Source organism: Apis laboriosa, unplaced genomic scaffold (genome assembly GCF_014066325.1).
Source record: "Apis laboriosa isolate Shangri-la unplaced genomic scaffold, ASM1406632v1 scaffold18_cov149, whole genome shotgun sequence".
Classification (NCBI taxonomy): Eukaryota; Metazoa; Arthropoda; class Insecta; order Hymenoptera; family Apidae; genus Apis; species Apis laboriosa.
This window is the reverse complement of record NW_025222233.1, coordinates 59,054-76,033: the sequence shown is the minus strand read 5'-3', so window position 1 is coordinate 76,033 and position 16,980 is coordinate 59,054. Positions and strand designations below refer to the sequence as shown.

The 16,980-nt window shown below is 34.9% G+C and overlaps 1 protein-coding gene across 2 annotated transcripts in view; it reads right to left on the bottom strand.

The window, feature by feature from the left end:
• Positions 1-10,683: 10,683 nt before the first annotated feature.
• The window catches only part of LOC122711806 (homeobox protein dve-1), a 55,525-nt gene continuing 49,228 nt past the window's right edge, over positions 10,684-16,980 (bottom strand). Inside the window, exons 5-8 of one of the 2 annotated variants that reach the window (XM_043930875.1) lie at positions 13,473-13,764; positions 13,222-13,409; positions 12,446-12,826; positions 10,684-11,167 (exon numbers count right to left, since the gene is read on the bottom strand). In XM_043930875.1, the coding sequence (XP_043786810.1) occupies positions 10,991-11,167; positions 12,446-12,826; positions 13,222-13,409; positions 13,473-13,764 (1,038 nt within the window). In that variant the 3' untranslated portion in view covers positions 10,684-10,990. Of the gene's footprint in view, positions 11,168-12,445; positions 12,827-13,221; positions 13,765-16,980 lie in introns of both variants that reach the window. The other variant, XM_043930874.1, reaches the window with a different exon arrangement.

Sequence of the window (16,980 nt, the reverse complement as noted above, 5' to 3'; positions counted from 1 at the left end):
TCTCTCTCTCTCTCTCTCTCTCTCTCTCTCTCTCTCTCTCTCGATTCCTTCCTTCCTGTTTATTTCATCCCATTTCTTCTAGGAAATTTTGCTTCCTTAAGGATGGTTCCTCTTCTCCTCTTTCTAAAAATCTTGACATTTCCTTTTCTTCGTACGGTTTTTTGACATTCTCTTTCCTCTATTTTCAATCTTTGGATTCCTCGATTCGAATATTTATATAGGAGTAATATAATAGGGGAGAGGGGAGGAGAGAAAGGAGGTAGGGGGTTAATGATGATTATTTCGAGTGGAACGTTTCACGAACGAAATCGATTGTAAATCGAGGATGGTGGTACGTTCAAGGTGGTGTGTATATAAGGTGTGCAGTGGTGGGAAGTTAGGAAGGTAGCGCGTAATATACAGGGAGCCATAAATATCGGAGCGCGCCACCCGTCGACGGCCTCCGCCAAGAAGCGGTGGTTGGGGAGGGGGGTGGATGGAGGGTAGCTCCACAAGAGAGTCAATTGATAAACGGATGAAAGGAGAGCCGTCTTTAGTTTACCGTTCCGTTCCACGGCGACGATAGCCAAAAATGTTCGATTAGAAAAATTCGATTAGAAAAAGGAATGATACGAGGAGGTTGAATTTAATTGATTGAAAATACGGGACGAAGGAAAATGTATTTGTTATTAAATGAACTTTATATCATCATAATGATTTCAAGAAATTTTATTTTGAGAGAACGTTTTATTTATTTTGTTGATTAATTTCGTGATTATAATTATAATATGAAATTACTTTATTTTATTTCTAGGAAAATTTATCCTTAAAATTGTTTAATAAGAATTTTGTTAGATTCAACGTTTTTTTTTTTTTTAATTTTAAATGGATTATTAAATAATTTTTAAATTTACAATTTTAATAATAATAACGAGTATGTTTATAATTAAATGATTATACAATAATAATGAAATTATAGTAACTACGAGCCTGACGAAGTTTATAAAAGTGATAAAACGAAAAGAAATATTATTTCGTTATATATTGGTAATTAAATAATAACGAGATTATAGCAACGACGAAGAAAAACATAAATAAAAAAGTATAGACTTGTACATCAACTACGTTCCTAATTGAATAATGCTGAAAAAAATGTACAATTTATATGCAACTACGTTGCATTCCTAATTAAACGATAAATCGAAGAATAATAAAAATGAAAGGAAAGAAGAAAAATATTAAATTACATAAAAATATAAATTGAATTAAGCAACGTCAATCAACGAAATAAAAATAATAATCTCGTTTCGTAATTAAATAATAAAAATACAATTCAACATCAACCACATTTTATTCATAATTAAATAATAAGAATGATAAAAATGTAACGAAATAAGAATAATATAAATGCCGAAAGAAGTGTACAATTAACTACAAATAGTTAATAATAATGACAAAAATGAAAGGAAGAAAAATATAATATGAAATAAAAAAAATATATCAACTACGTTCCTCGTATTAAATAACGAATCAACGTTTGATTACCAATATAAAGAAAACATATACATACAAGTTTCGTGGTTGAAAATTTTTCTCCAAAAAAGAATCTCCAAAATCGATCCAATTTCCAAAACTTACGTATCCTTCCTTCTCGTTCGCTTTGGTTAGGTTTACCGATTATTATTACGTAGTTCGTTGCGGCCGGTGGCGCGTCTCTATCCCCCCTCCCCCTCCCTTCCGCTAGCCGTCTCCCCCCACCACGTTACACTCACTCGGCCGCCGAGACGTTTGTACGCGCGATCGCGCGGTCGTGTAGGAGCAGTATAAGCTTCTTCTCCGGTGTTGCTGCGCAAGGCAATACAGATTTATGTAAGTATTTAGCACGGTCTCTTTGCTTTATCACGAGTCGGCCAGCCAAGACATCGCTTCCAATCCCCAGAACGCCGCCCAACCGCTTTGACCGCTTTGACCGAAAATTTTCAATTATTTTTCCATCCTCCTCGAAGTCGCCCTCCCTTTCCCTCCGGGGACTTCGACTCCCGTCGACATTCCCCACCCCTTTTTTTTTTCTTCTTCACTCCCCCCGATCATCATCTCTTCCCTGGCTCGATCCAATCTCTCGATCCACTCTCTTCCTTTATCATTCGCGTGTTTATTTATATGTATATGAGAGGAATAATAGCAGGGATAAGGGAATAAAGAAATATTTGCGAAAGTTTTTGGAATTTTCGTTTCGAAAGCGGATGCTGACGTATCGAATTGAAATTATATTTCCAATTAAAAAAAAAGTGACATTTGTCTCTAAGAATTGTTTATGGAATCTTTTGATGAAAGCACGAAGAATCTCGAAGCAGTGATAATATTTTACGCACAGTTTTGAAAGTTTTTAACCTCAAGTCTTTAATGTGAACAGATTTAATAAAAATAATCATATTTTTAATTGTGAAAGAATTGTGAAGAATTTTCGAGAAAAATATCTCTAACCTGAACAAGATTATTGTGAAAATCTCTTATATATTTTATCCTTATACATTTAAAATTGTTAAAATCTCTTATATATTGTATTGTTATTGTATTATTCTCTTATATGTTGTATTGTTAAAATCTCTTATATATTTTATCCTAAATAATTAAAATTTAAACGTTTGAATGTTCGAATCAAAAATTTTGAAACAAGGTTAACAATTAATTGTAAAAATCTCTTATATGTTTTATCCAAAATAATTAATCTTAAAATTTAAATATTTGAAGATCCAAGTTGAATGTAAGAAAAATATTCTTAGCCTGAACAAGATTAACAATTAAATAAACGAATAACATTTTTAATTATAAAAATTTCTTATATAGCCCCTAAATAAAAAAATAAATAATAAAAGTAGAACGTTCACCGGAAGAAAATGTTCGATGATTCCAGTTGAAGTTATATCCCGATCCTTGTATAAGGTTGGCCCGTGATTACGTGTCTTGTTACCGTTTCCCCCGGCAAGGATACGCGTGTATCGGATCAAAAAGACACGGTCGTGTGTCAAGAGAGGAAACGGTTTCTGTTTGGCCAATCACGAGACGGGTAAAAGCTATTGGCATCGTATCAACCACCCCACCGTCCGAATCCTCGTCGACCTCCTCCTCCTCCTCCTCCTCCAGAGGAGGAAGAACACCCTTAAGCTGTATGGAATTCCCGCTGATCCTCGGATGAAATACCAACTAATCAGCATTCTTCGGACGAAACGGAATCCACGATTCTACTCTTATATCTGAAATACATAATTTATCAAATCTTTCATTCGAGATTCATTCGTTGATTCTCTCGCGATTCTTTTCCTTATTTTTTGCAATCATTGAGAATTAAAAAAGGAAACTTTTTTGATGATTTAGTGGTTCTTCGAGAAATCGTTTTAAAAGGAGAATATATATTTTTGGTAAGACTTAAAATTAATGAAAATGATTCATAGTGTTCATCGATTATTTCTACATTTTAGCTTTTTTTGGAAAAAATATTTTATTGAAAATATCTCGAAAAAAAAGGAGAACGCTTTGAAGCGCAATCAGAATATTCTAGAATTTGTATTTTTGGAAAAGAAATTGTTTGAGATTAAATTCGATGGTGGAAACTTACTTTTTCGTACGATTTTCCAAAATTTTTTCAAAATTTTTGAATTATATTGAGAATGGCCACGGTGTTATTCACGGGTTCTTTCCACATTTTCTTTTAACCCTCCAAAAAGTTACTGAAAATATTCGAAAGGAGAGCACAAAATTGTTATTTTTGGAAAAAGAAATAATTAAAGATTAGACTCGATGGTGAAAAGTTATTTTTTCATCGTCAAGAGCTTTTTTAAAAGAAATAGATTTTGGCGAGATTTCTTTTAAAATTATTTCGAAAAATGTTCGAATACAAATATATTTCCTTTTATCTTTGACAAAAAATTATTTGATTGAAAATATTCCAATTAAAAGTTTCTTTACAAGGAGAATATTTTCAAAATTCGAAGAAAACAATTTTCGAACTATATCGAAATAACATTCAACTTACATTCATCCTCCACATTCTCTTCATTTTTGTTAAAAAATTATTGAAAACATTCCAAACTTCTTCACAAGAAGAATATATTTGATATATTTTAATATCTAGTAAGACTTTTTCCAAAATTCGAACATTTCCAAAAAAAACAACTTTCACAATTACGTTAAAAATTACCACAGTGACATTTTCTTTTACCTTTGTCTCGAAATCCAAAATCCTTTCTTCCAAAGGAGAACACCACTTCGACAAAAAAATCAAACTTCATCCAAAAATTCTTTCTTTCTAAAAAAAAAAAAAAAATTACCTTTAAAATTCTTACTTGAAACCGAACGTGATCCTCACCTTAACCTTAATCAACCGCCTTCCTTCAATTTCACTTCGATTCCCTTCGCGCTTGCTTTACCTCGCGCACGCGAAAAGAGACATAAAGATAACGCGATGGGTGGAGAGGTAGGGTGGGGGGGTAGGTGCAAGGGGTATAGTATAGTTGGTGTTCGGTCGATCTTAATACTGTCTTAAGCCCACCGGAGCGCGACATAAATTATGTATCGTCCGGGCGTAAGATGCCTCCAAGATCCCACGAGCACCTGGTATTCCTTACGTTCCCCTCCCCCCCGTGCTTTCCCTCCCGACACCTCCCCCTCCCTCCAGTTTATACGCGGCTCCCTAAATTTTCTCCAAGTCTATAAGGGTTAAAGGAATTAACCGGCCGGACTCCAGCGCCTACGCGCAGTTACGCCTCGTTACGGGTGTGCGTGTGAGTGCGCGCGCGTGTGTGCGTGCGCGCAGGCCAGGTCCTCGCCTTTCGAAGCTTAATAGCCCGTGCTACGAGGGGAGGGGAGGGGAGGAGGAGGAAATATCGAGGGAAGGGGAGGGGGGAGATCTTCGGCGAAAGCCATTACAAGGATTTCTTTTATTTACGATCGCGAAAAGAGCTCCTCCTCCTTCTCCTCCTTCACCACCGAATGCTCGGCTAAGTGGTATGATCCTCTCTCCTTCTCTCTCTCTCTCTCTCTCGCTCCCTGTCTCTCGTGGCTCTATCTTTCTACGATAGATCTCGGCCAACGACCGACTAAGCGGCCACTTTTGGAGAGGCTTAAATGCCTCTGCCCAATCGTGTAATATTCGACTATAGATCAATTAAGAGAAGGAGGGGGAGGAAGTGCTCCGTTAACAGGCGATGTAACGTTTCTCGTAACTTTCCTCCTTTCTTTTTCTTTTTCTTTGTTATTTTTTTCTTTCTTTCTTTTTTTTTTTTTTTTCAATATGGAAAACGGAACAGGAACGAATTTACTTCGTTGAGTGAAACGACGGACGTAGCGAGACAATCGTTTCATCCGTTCAAACTTTTTGGATTGGTTAATGGGATGTTAATAAATGTTATTCCAAATAGTTTTGCGAATCGACGAGAATTCTTCTTACATTTTCTTATATTTTCAAAAAAAAAAAAAAAAAGGGAAAAAACTATCCTTCTTCTCAATAACAATTATCTTTTATCGCTTCCATCCTTCTTTCACGCCCAATTCGTGGCCAATAATTCGCGAATTATCGATCGAATTAGAGATTCTTCCCGAGATAAACATTTTCCTCCCGAAAGATCGTGTTCCTCCCTCGAAGAAGTGGTCAAGAGTGGTACGAAGGTGGCGATAAATTAACTGGATTAATCTATCCCCTGCCCCGGCAGCATTTAACCGACGATCCCTCCCCTCCCCTCTGATCCTCCTTCCTTCGGCCTCATTACTTTCAATCGCGTCTCTCTTCCTCCTTATCTCTCGCCCCCCTCTCCCTCCAGCCCCGTATAATTTTTACCGTGGCCTTATGGTTGATGAGGTCGAAGGAGAGGAGGAGGGGGAGGGGGGGGGATTAAAGAATAAGAAAAGAGAGGGAGAGAGGAGGGGAGTGGGGAGAGGTTTGTACGGCTTGGTCCGCGGATCGGGAAAAAGGACGAGGTTGAGGGGTGAAGGGAAGGAAGCGGGGGGAGAGGAGAGTCAAAGAGAATAGCTGGGATCCTCCTCCAAGGATTATAAGGCCAATCCTGCGGCTAATTTGCCAACTCTCGAATTCTCCCTTTAAGCGTTCTGTGACTTCGTCTTAAACGGACCCGGCTCCCAGCCATTTTACTAGCCTTGTTTTCTTTGCCCGTGTAAGATTCCGCGGCAGGGAGGGGGGAGAGGGAGGCGGAAGGAAGAGAATGGAGAATTAATATACACTATTCTTCGTCGTTTCGCGATGATCTCTTTTTTGTTATCGTTATGATTCAGGTGATAAGAAAAGGAATTACACATAAATTTAATTTATTTGAATTTTTGTACGATCTGCACAACGATTTTATCATTATTTCTTTTTTAATACCTATATTCAGTTAAAATATCATAGTAAACCGATAATTATTTATTGTGATTTTATTTTAAAAAAGAAATCTGAACTTTGAATCTAATTAAAATTTCTTTGTTGTGATGATGCAATAGAACAATTCATTATAGGATAAAAAACGAATTGCACATAAATTTAATTTATTTAAATTATTATTATCTGCACAATCTCATAGTTTCTTTTTATTCAACTTTATAAAAATATCATAACTGGTGATCATTTCTGGAAACGATTTCATTTTAAAATCAAAAAGAGAAAAAAAAAATTTCGCTTGATAATTTCCACTTCCAAAATTCGCATCGCGATTTCTACTATATTATGCTATACTAAATATATATAATGCTATATACTATATTGCTATTTGCGATAATTCTCCAAATACGCATTAACGGCGGGGGAGAAGAAAAAAATGCAGGATTTGGGGAGGGGTTTCGAGTTGGAGTTATTCGGTTGAACTGTACGATTCTCGGCCGCGATTGTGCCTCCTAGGAAAAGTAGAGGCGCGAGACGTGGGTACGCGGCGTTCCTAAAGGAGCATTGTGCGCGCTTCGGCATTCAGAGGACGTTCTTATCTTCCTATCCGGGGAGCTGTCAGCAAAGTTCCTGAATAATAACGGAGAACAAGACCGGGGGGTGGGGGGGAGATGGAGAAAATGGGAGAGCTCCTCCTATCAGCCGCGGTTAGGATATGCCTAACTATTCTGTTTCCATGCAGCTGCCGGACGTTTCGTCGTAGATAATGTTGGCCGTGATGACTAGATCGTTGGATGCGATCAACTGGTAAAAGTGTGCCCTAATACACGTCCTATCCTACGCTCCGTGAAACCGATCGATGGATTTGTACGCGATAGTAATCGCGTGTACGGAATCGCATTCTCAGATGTACGGTGAAATTAAATTTTTTTTTCTCTCTTGACTTTGAATTTTTTTCTATTATACGAATAGAGGAGAGTGTGAGATCATCAAGTCTAAGGTATCTTTGTGGTATATTAGAGAGGATTTCGTATCGATGGTAATTGTGATGGATACTACTAAATTTGTTGGAGGGTATTTATGTATAATACGTGATTTTGAAATTTTGTGAGGTTTAAGGATATCTCCGTATCTTTGTGGTATATTTATGGAAGATATTGGAAACATGAATTTGCATCGAGTCTAAAATATCTTTTTATTTTTCTGGTATATTAGAAAGAATTTGTATCGATAATAATTGTGATGGATACTACTAAATTTGTTGGAGAGTATTTATATACAATACGTGATTTTGAAATTTTGTGAGGTCGTCGAATCTAAGGTATCTTTGTATTTTTGTGATACGTTAGAAAGAATTTGTATCGATAGTAATTGTGATGGATATTACTAAATTTGTTGGAGGATATTTAGTAATAATTGTGATGGATATTATTAAATTTGTTGGAGGATATTTACATATAATATGTGATTTTGAAATTTTGTGAGGTCGTCGAATTTAAAGATATTTCCGTATTTTTGTGATATATTTATGAAGGATATTGGAAACGTGAATTTGCATCGAGTGTAAGATATTTTTGTACTTTTTGAGATAGAAAGAATTTGTATCGATGGTAATTGTGATGGATACTACTAAATTTGTTGGAGGATATTTAATAATAATTGTGATGGATACTAGTAAATTTTTTGGAGGATATTTAGTAATAATTGTGATGGATACTACTAAATTTGTTGGAGGGTATTTATGTACAATACGTGATTTTGAAATTTTGTGAGGTCGTCGAGTCTAAGGTATCTTTGTATTTTTGTGATACGTTAAAAAGAATTTGTATCGATAATAATTGTGATGGATATAATTAAATTTGTTGGAGGATATTTAGTAATAATTGTGACGGATATTATTAAATTTGTTGGAGGATATTTAGTAATAATTGTGATGGATACTAGTAAATTTGTTGGAGGATATTTAGCAATAATTGTGATGGATACTACTAAATTTGCTGGAGAGTATTTATATATAATACCTGATTTTGAAATTTTGTGAGTTTTTTGAGTCTAAGGATATCTTTGTATTTTTGTGATATATTTATGAAAGATATTGGAAACGTGAATTTGCTTCGAGTCTAAGATATTTTTGTATTTTTGTGATATATTAGAGAGAGTTTGTGTTCGATAATAATTATGGAGGATATTGAAAACGTGTACTTGCATCGAGTCTAAGATATTTTTGTATTTTTGTGATAGAAAGAATTTATATCGATGGTAATTGTGATGGATACTACTAAATTTGTTGGAGGGTATTATATGCATGTTATATGATTTTTTGAAATTTTTCTATTGGAAACATGAATTTCTGTGTTTTATATATTTGTGGTATATTAAGAAAAATTTGTTTCGATAATAATTATGAAGGATACTAATAAATTTGTTGGAGATATTTATTATTATATATCATGTGATTTCTTATAACATTTTTCTTATAAAAGAAAATACAAATTTGTGAAATTGTTCATGATAATGATTTTTTGTGTATTATTATATGTGAATAAAAGAGAACTTGTGGGGAGAATGATTAAAAGATTACATGATTAAAAGATTTTGAAATTTTTCTATTAGAAAAGTGAATTTCCCTCCAATCTAATATATCTCTGTAATTTTGCGATACATTGGATAAGATTTGTGTAACTTTTTACTAAAAATAAATTGAATCCAATATGACGACGAATTCTTTGAATTTTTCTCGCTCGAATAATCAATAAAATACAATAATAATATTTATTTATGAAATCATCCCAAGACAACACGATTACGACACGACAAAAACCTCGTGAAATGATATTTTTAAAATTTTACAAATTTACAATTTGATACTTGATGTTTTAATCCCATCCCAGGTATCTCAATCAAAGATTAAGAAAGAGAGTTTGGGGCCTCCAACGAGGAGCTGACGTTCCCTATAACGATTTACTATCGAGGGTGTGGCTTAAATTATTCCCGTGTGCCGGCTGACAAATTGAGATCAGATAGAGGGATGATCCTCGGGGCTGCTGACTTTTAAGATTTTCATAAGGCCTTCCCTTCCCTCCCGCCTTCTTACGTCCCCCTCCCCTCTCTCTCTCCTCCTCCTCCTCCTCTTCCCTCCTCCCCCCAATCTCTCATCCGTTTGAACGAGTCCGATTATTTTCGTCCTCTCACGAATCTTCGCAAGTTTCGTTTCTCTCGAATCAAACATCCTCCATTATTAGCTTTATTATTTTTTTCCCCGAATTTTTCATTCGACTAATTTTTAAATTTTCAAATTTTCGAATTCGTTTTTTTACGACAAAAATTCTTTCTTATTTTTATTCATCAAGAAAAATATATATATATATATATATCCATTATATAAGAGAAAAAGAAAAGCTCAATTTTTCAGAGAGGGATCAGAGAGGAATTCCATTCCTTTAACAACGTCTCTCAACAAGATTCTCGAAAGACGAATCTCGATAACGAAAGGGATAACAGGTCGAGTGTACGTGTATATGTGTAGAGCGGTGGCGGATAAGAAGAGGTTGTTGCGGTGATGTCGAATTTCGATGTTTTGCGAATGAACGAGGTGGATCGACCTAGAGGTGGATCTTTACAAGACATTTTAATTGGACAAATCCGCCTATCCTCATTAAATCCGTCCTGACTTCGGCCTCGACGTGATCTCACTGTCGACGTGCCCTCATAGATGGCTACCTTCCTCCTCGTTCGTTCGTTCGTTCCCGTTCGTGAAAATCGTATCGTTTCACTTGTCGTCAAAATTTATTATATATTTGAATTTTCTTGAATGTATTTTTTATTTTTCTGCTGAAATTAATCAACTTTGGAACAATGATTTGGATAAAGAGGGTTGGTTTTGATTGTTGGGGTTGATTCGAGAATGATATTCTTAATGGGGGTGAGATTCCATTCGACGGATTTTGCTCTTTTTTTGTTTTGAAAGGAGAATTGCATTTTACGATGATGATTTAATTAATGTGCAAATCCTTGCTGGAATAATTAGAAGTGGTATATATTTTCTTGAAATTATGTAAAGAAGGTAATCTTTAATTAAAAATTTTTGAGGAAGAATAATGTTGATGTATTTGCAGAAAATAAACTTTATATGAAAATGTAACAAAAAAATAAATATTTGGTATTAATGGGAATAATAACACCTTTATGCATTATTTACTTGCAAACTTTCTTTATTGTTCCTTGGTAAAATGGTAACAAATGGAGAAAGGGAGAAAAATGTTATGTTTACAAAAAAAGGAACGTGTACAGACAAGTGATGATATATTCAAGAAGGATAATGACCATGCTGTGAATCGTGACGTATACTTTTTATTCGACAATATTCTCATATGTACACTTATTAAGGTCCATATTATATTAATTATTACGCGAATTAATTACAACAAAAGTGCGACCGTGGCGAATATGGTCGCGAGTCAACGATATTAAAGAAATAACAGGTTTTGATTAACGATGGTTTTTGTTTATTTATTTATTTATTTATTTATTTATTTTTTCTTCTTATTCCTCCCTCCTTATCCCCCTGGCATTATAAATGACCATTCCATCTCGCGACATCTCGGTTGCTCCTACTTTTTACGTTATACGAAGAGACGAGAGCTAGTCCGCGTGATACGGATGCGGTTGGGGCGATTCACCCTCGAACAACGCCATTTTCAAACGTTTGCACTTGGCCCGCCGATTCTTGAACCAAAATTGCACGTTCTTCGGCTCCAGTCGAGGAAACTTCTGCCGATACGGCATCCTGTTCAACTCCTCCGTGTATTTCAGAATCAACTGTGAATCAGAATCGAGTATTGTAAAATAATATCCATAAATAAAGGAAAATAAAATAATAAAATTATTTGAATTTCTGCTAATTATCTTTTTTGTTCGGTTATGAACCTAACCTAACCTAATTTTGGCGAGATTGTGCTAAAAATTGTTATACGAATAAATTACATTTCGATCGTAACATCAAAACTGGTAAATCTATCAAAAAAACTTTACATTTATTTCATTGCAATTAAAAAAATCAAATATCTTTATCCAGAATTAACGATAAATTTCTATTGGAAAATTTGAAAGTATATAATCATTTATTTATATTAAAATTATTTGAATTTCTACTAATTATCTCTTTTGTTCGGTTATAAACCTAACCTAATCTAATTTTGTTACGATTTATGCTAAAAATTGTTATACAAATAAATTACATTTCGATCATAACACCAAAATTGGTAAATCTACCAAAAAACTTTACGTTTATTTCATTGCAATTAAAAAAATCAAATATCTTTATCCAGAATTAACAATAAATTTCTATTGGAAAACTTGAAAGTATATAATCATTTATTTATATTAAAATTATTTGAATTTCTACTAATTATCTCTTTTGTTCGGTTATGAACCTAACCTAACCTAATTTTGGCGAGATTGTTACGATTTATGCTAAAAATTGTTATACAAATAAATTACATTTCGATCGTAACACCAAAACTGGTAAATCTATTAAAAAAACTTTACATTTATTTCATTGCAATTAAAAAAATCAAATATCTTTATCCATAATTAACGATAAATTTCTATTGGAAAACTTGAAAGTATATAATCATTTATTTATATTAAAATTATTTGAATTTCTACTAATTATCTCTTTTGTTCGGTTATGAATTTAACCTAACCTAATTTTGGCGAGATTGTTACGATTTATGCTAAAAATTGTTATACAAATAAATTACATTTTGATCGTAATCAAAATTGGTAAATCTATCAAAAAAACTTTACGTTTATTTCATTGCATCAATTATTAAAAGAACCAAATATCTTTATCCAGAATTAACGATAAATTTTTTATTAAGATACTTGTATGAATATAATTATTATTTATATAACACAAATTGAATTATAATCATAATACATTTATGGATTATATTTACACGAGTGGATGGTTTCAAAAATTTAAAGATCGAAATTAATTGCTAGTCCGTTGCTTTCGAGGTTACTGGATCAATATTAAACACGTGACAAATTAACGTGTCGATAATTAAAATAACGTCGCACGTTACAACTTACCGCGTGACTGGGATGAGTATTGTGAGTGAACCAAGCTTCGAGTCTGGGCACTTCCGTCACGGGATCGATGAACGTCCGGTTCCTTTTCCTCCTTTCGTCCAACATGCTGGTCGAACAACCAGCTGGTCCACGAGGCGGTAGATAAGGTGACATGTACATTATCCCATGGCCGAACATAGAACTGGGCACCAGAGAAAATCCAGGCGGCAGAGGACCGGTCGGCCTCGTCTCGTCGTCCTCAGAACCAGAAGATACCCTTGCATCCTCTTGTTTTACCGAGGATGGTGTCGTAGGTGGAGGTTGTTGATCCTCTGGTCTGGTCGTGAGCGACAATGGACCGACCGGTGGGCTTCCAGGTGGACAGGGAGATGGTGACGTCGACTAAAAAATTATGCACGATGCGATATATACAATGCGATTGCGTGAAAGATAATTTGATTAGTGAGAGTTATTTTCGATAATGTTTGATCGTGTCGATTTTTCGAATTAATTCAATATAATTTGTCCATTGAAAAATAACGTTACGATTAATATTTACAATTGATCTTTGTCGATACTAAAATTATCAATATTTAAATTTTTAACATTAATGACAAGTCGTGTTCTATTGTTCTCATTCGTTGAAATACAATTAATTATAACAATTTATTTTTGCTTTATAATAATCATAATTGTTCATATTTTAAATTGCCGCGCTATAAATGTTACCGACAAGGATATTCGATAACTAGATTCTATGAAACAATATTCGTAACATTAATAAATCGAACACACACCTGATTCCTCGAATCCTCTTCCTCGTCGGTGCAATCTTCGCTGACAATACTGGCGCCTCTCGGGCTGAGCCCAGGAGGACTGTAACCATTAACACCTCTGTTCTCAGCCCTTTTCTGGGCGGCTCTTGCATTCTTGAACCAGTAGACTACGTTATTTACGTCCAACGGCTTCCTGCCTCGCCGAGATTCTAAGGCATTCAATTCCGAGACGTAGTGTTGAATCTGTTGACGCGACGGGTGTTGATTCTCACCGAACCATCGCTGAAGACGCGGTAGCTCCAGTTCAGGATCGAAACTCGTTCTCATCCTTGTTTTATGCGAGTACTGAAGAAGAGCAGGATGAGGAGGGCCAATCGTGCCACCTGCAGATCCTATGGTACCGCCACCATCCGGCTGAGGGCTCTGCGTGTGGTGATGATTCGAGGTTGGCACCATTGGGCTCAAACCTAGACCCAATTGTTGCTGTTGCAACCATGACTCGAAGTTTCGTTTAGTTTCTTCCGATAAATCGTTCCCGCCTCTACATAGAGATAATAGTGTCATCTGCGAATCAAAACGATGAATTGAATTTTGGAGAAGAAAGAACTTTGGATTTTTGATCTTTAGAGAGTTTGATAGTTTGGAAGTATTTTCAAGATACTTCGCTTTTAGATGCACTTTGTCTAATGGTTTGTTTTCTGTATCATATTGTACTGTATTATAACCGAGCTCTTATCTATATTAAATATCATTTAGCTTAGGATTATTTCTTCTGTTTATCCTCTTTTTAGATACGTTACGTAGAAGACTCTTTTTAAAAGAGTTAAATTCTAGTAATGGATTTATCACGAGAATATAAAAATATAAGTGAAACGTAAGTGACGAATACAGAGATAACCTCAAACTCATTGTTCCTATTTTATATTTTCTCGAAGAAATTTTTATTCATCATTTTCAATATTCCAGATTTTCTATTCGATATTTTTGCACGATAAACTTGCGTACAAATAATCATCACCCTTAACGATACTCGTGTGTCCCTGTATCGAGTAATAATACGATACGGTATCAAGATATCATCGTTGACGAGATATAATTCCACGCATCGCTATGGAATTAAGGAGAGCAGATTATGGAAAAGTTTTAGGTTCGTAGGAAGTAGTACGAGGTTTGTCAAACGCGTTCGTTATCTGGACAATGATTTATGTAAGAACAAATATCTCCGCCCGCGAGGATCAAGGTGCTCGACGCCACTTTAATAACGCGGTAATCCGTGCCCGTATCCATGACACCTTGGTAGCGCCAGATACGGCGCAGAAACAATTATTATTATCCACACACAGGCTGTCACCTTTTAGCTAGAATTCTCATCCGCAACGAATTTTACAGCCCGGCACTTAATCACTCAGGTAGTAAGCCGACGACGAGGAGCATGGTTGACAGGGCTTTCAGATTTCAGAAATCGGTTGATAAATATGTAAATACCGTCGAAGGAGAGGAGGAAAATTATCAGGTAACCGAAAAAATTTTGTTTTTTTTTTTTTTTTATTTTTTGCTGCGGGAAAGGAAGAAACGATGAAGAAATGGAGGATGGAGAACGAATTTTTTTTATTTATTAAAATAATGGAGAAGAAAATTTCGATAAGCTGATAGGATATATAATTTAATAATAGAATATAGATATAGTTTGTTTTAGATTATTGATTAATCGATTTTATAAAATATTATTATGATTTGTAATTTCATAAAATGAAACTTTTTTTCTTTTTTCGAAAATAATTATCCATTTATTTAAGAAAAAGAGAACTTTTCTAAAATTCTTTTCTTGAAAATATTTCGCATGATGAAAAATTTTATGATGAAAAAAATAGTCGACGTAAGTTCGACTAATAAAAACGGGCCAATCAGCTTATCTGTGCGACACATCGAGCTGTAATTCGAGGCCTGATTTACGCCTATTTATTATTTCCATGTGACGCGTCAGCTGATCATCCACGGGGTAGCAGTAAATCAATCGGCATCTCGAGAGCTGATCAAATATTCTCGAATGGAATCATCGTATTTTTGACGACGTTTTTCGTAATACATGGGCTAAATGTTGGAATGAAGATAGGAGACGAAACGGAAAAACCATGAGGAAAAGTAGAGAAAGATTCAAGAGTTTCTTGCGAGATTCTACGATATGTAGATCCGTTAAATTTGTCTTCTATGTATATATTGTGATTATCATGATTAATCACATGGTAATTTTTTTATACATCAATGTAAAAGCCGTTGATAAGTATCATTTCTTTGTTTCTTGATAAGGGTGTCGTTTAGTTAGTTTATCGGTGTGGAAACCGAGATGAGGATATTAAACGGTTGTTATATCAATTCCAATTGTTGGAATATATGTTAAGATACAACTTTCTCTTTCTTTTTCTTTTTGTAATGATAAATAGATTCATGGAAATTTAAATTTTTCTACGAACACGATTACAGAAATGGAATTAAAAATCTATTTTATCCCAAAAATATCATTATATGTACTTTGCATATCTTCTTACTGTGCATAAATTTCCATAATCTAGCGATGAAGAATGTTTAAGCGATAGAATCAAGAATCAAATATCACAAAAGATAGTTCTATGCATCATCTGAATTCATCAAGATTTAATCAGTCGATTGGAACTATTCTTTTCTTTTCTAACATGTCTTCTCACATCATATCTACACTAAAACATTGTTTATGGAATTGGCATTGGTGATGTTTGGCAATTAATTAAACTCCATTTGAATTGTTGTGAAAGTTTAAATGTAGAAAAATTTTTTCTACACTTAAACTTTCATAATAAAGACTTGCCATTCAAACGAAGCTTTAATTATTGCTCAAGTAACAGAAATAACACAAGAGGCGACGAATCATAAAAATTCATGGAGACTCAATAAATCAGCATTCTATATAAATTTTTCTACATTTAAATTTTCACAACAATTCAAATGCAGTTTGATTATTGCCAAACATCACCAATGCCAATTCCACACAACAATGACAACAACATCAAAAATTAATGCAGACTCGATAAATAATTCCATAAATTTTTCAAAATTCCTCTAACGAACTTAAACTATTACAACAAAAATCCATTCATCAAATATCACAAGAAGCTATTCCACGAATCTTATTTCCTCATCTTTCACACTCGGTTACTCGCAAAATTACTCTAGACTTTAATTATCGAGCAACTCGAGCGACGAGAATAATACGAAAAAAGGGAAAAGTCGGAAGAAAATTCATCGTGAATCAATTCGTGATTCCACGATTAGGAGAATGAACGATCGGGCGCGGATTAAGTCTCGCTCTTGGAGAGAGAGAGAGAAAGAGAGATAGAGAGCGCGGCGATCGCAGCAGTCCGCCATTAGCCGACGGGCCGAAACTCGAGTAGGAAACGTCTGTCAGGGAAAATTGGTAATCATAGACCACCGCGAGCGGCATTAAAGTTCGAGGATGGGCGAGTGTAGCAGGATCTTCAAAGAGAGTGCACTTAGATAATGCCCGCCCAAAGGGGGTGGCGTACAGCCCCTTCTCCTTCTTCCGATATCGAGGGGGCTTTTGATGAAGGCTGCGAATTTGGTTGAGTAAAGGGTAATCCTATCACATGCTATGAGATCTTCGTTCCCGGCGAAAAGGGCACCGACTAGATGGAAATCGTGCAAGACTTTCACAAATTTCCAGACGGAACGAATAAACTTTTGGATTATCTGCTCCTTTTTCTTTCTTTTTTTTTTTTTTTTTTTTTT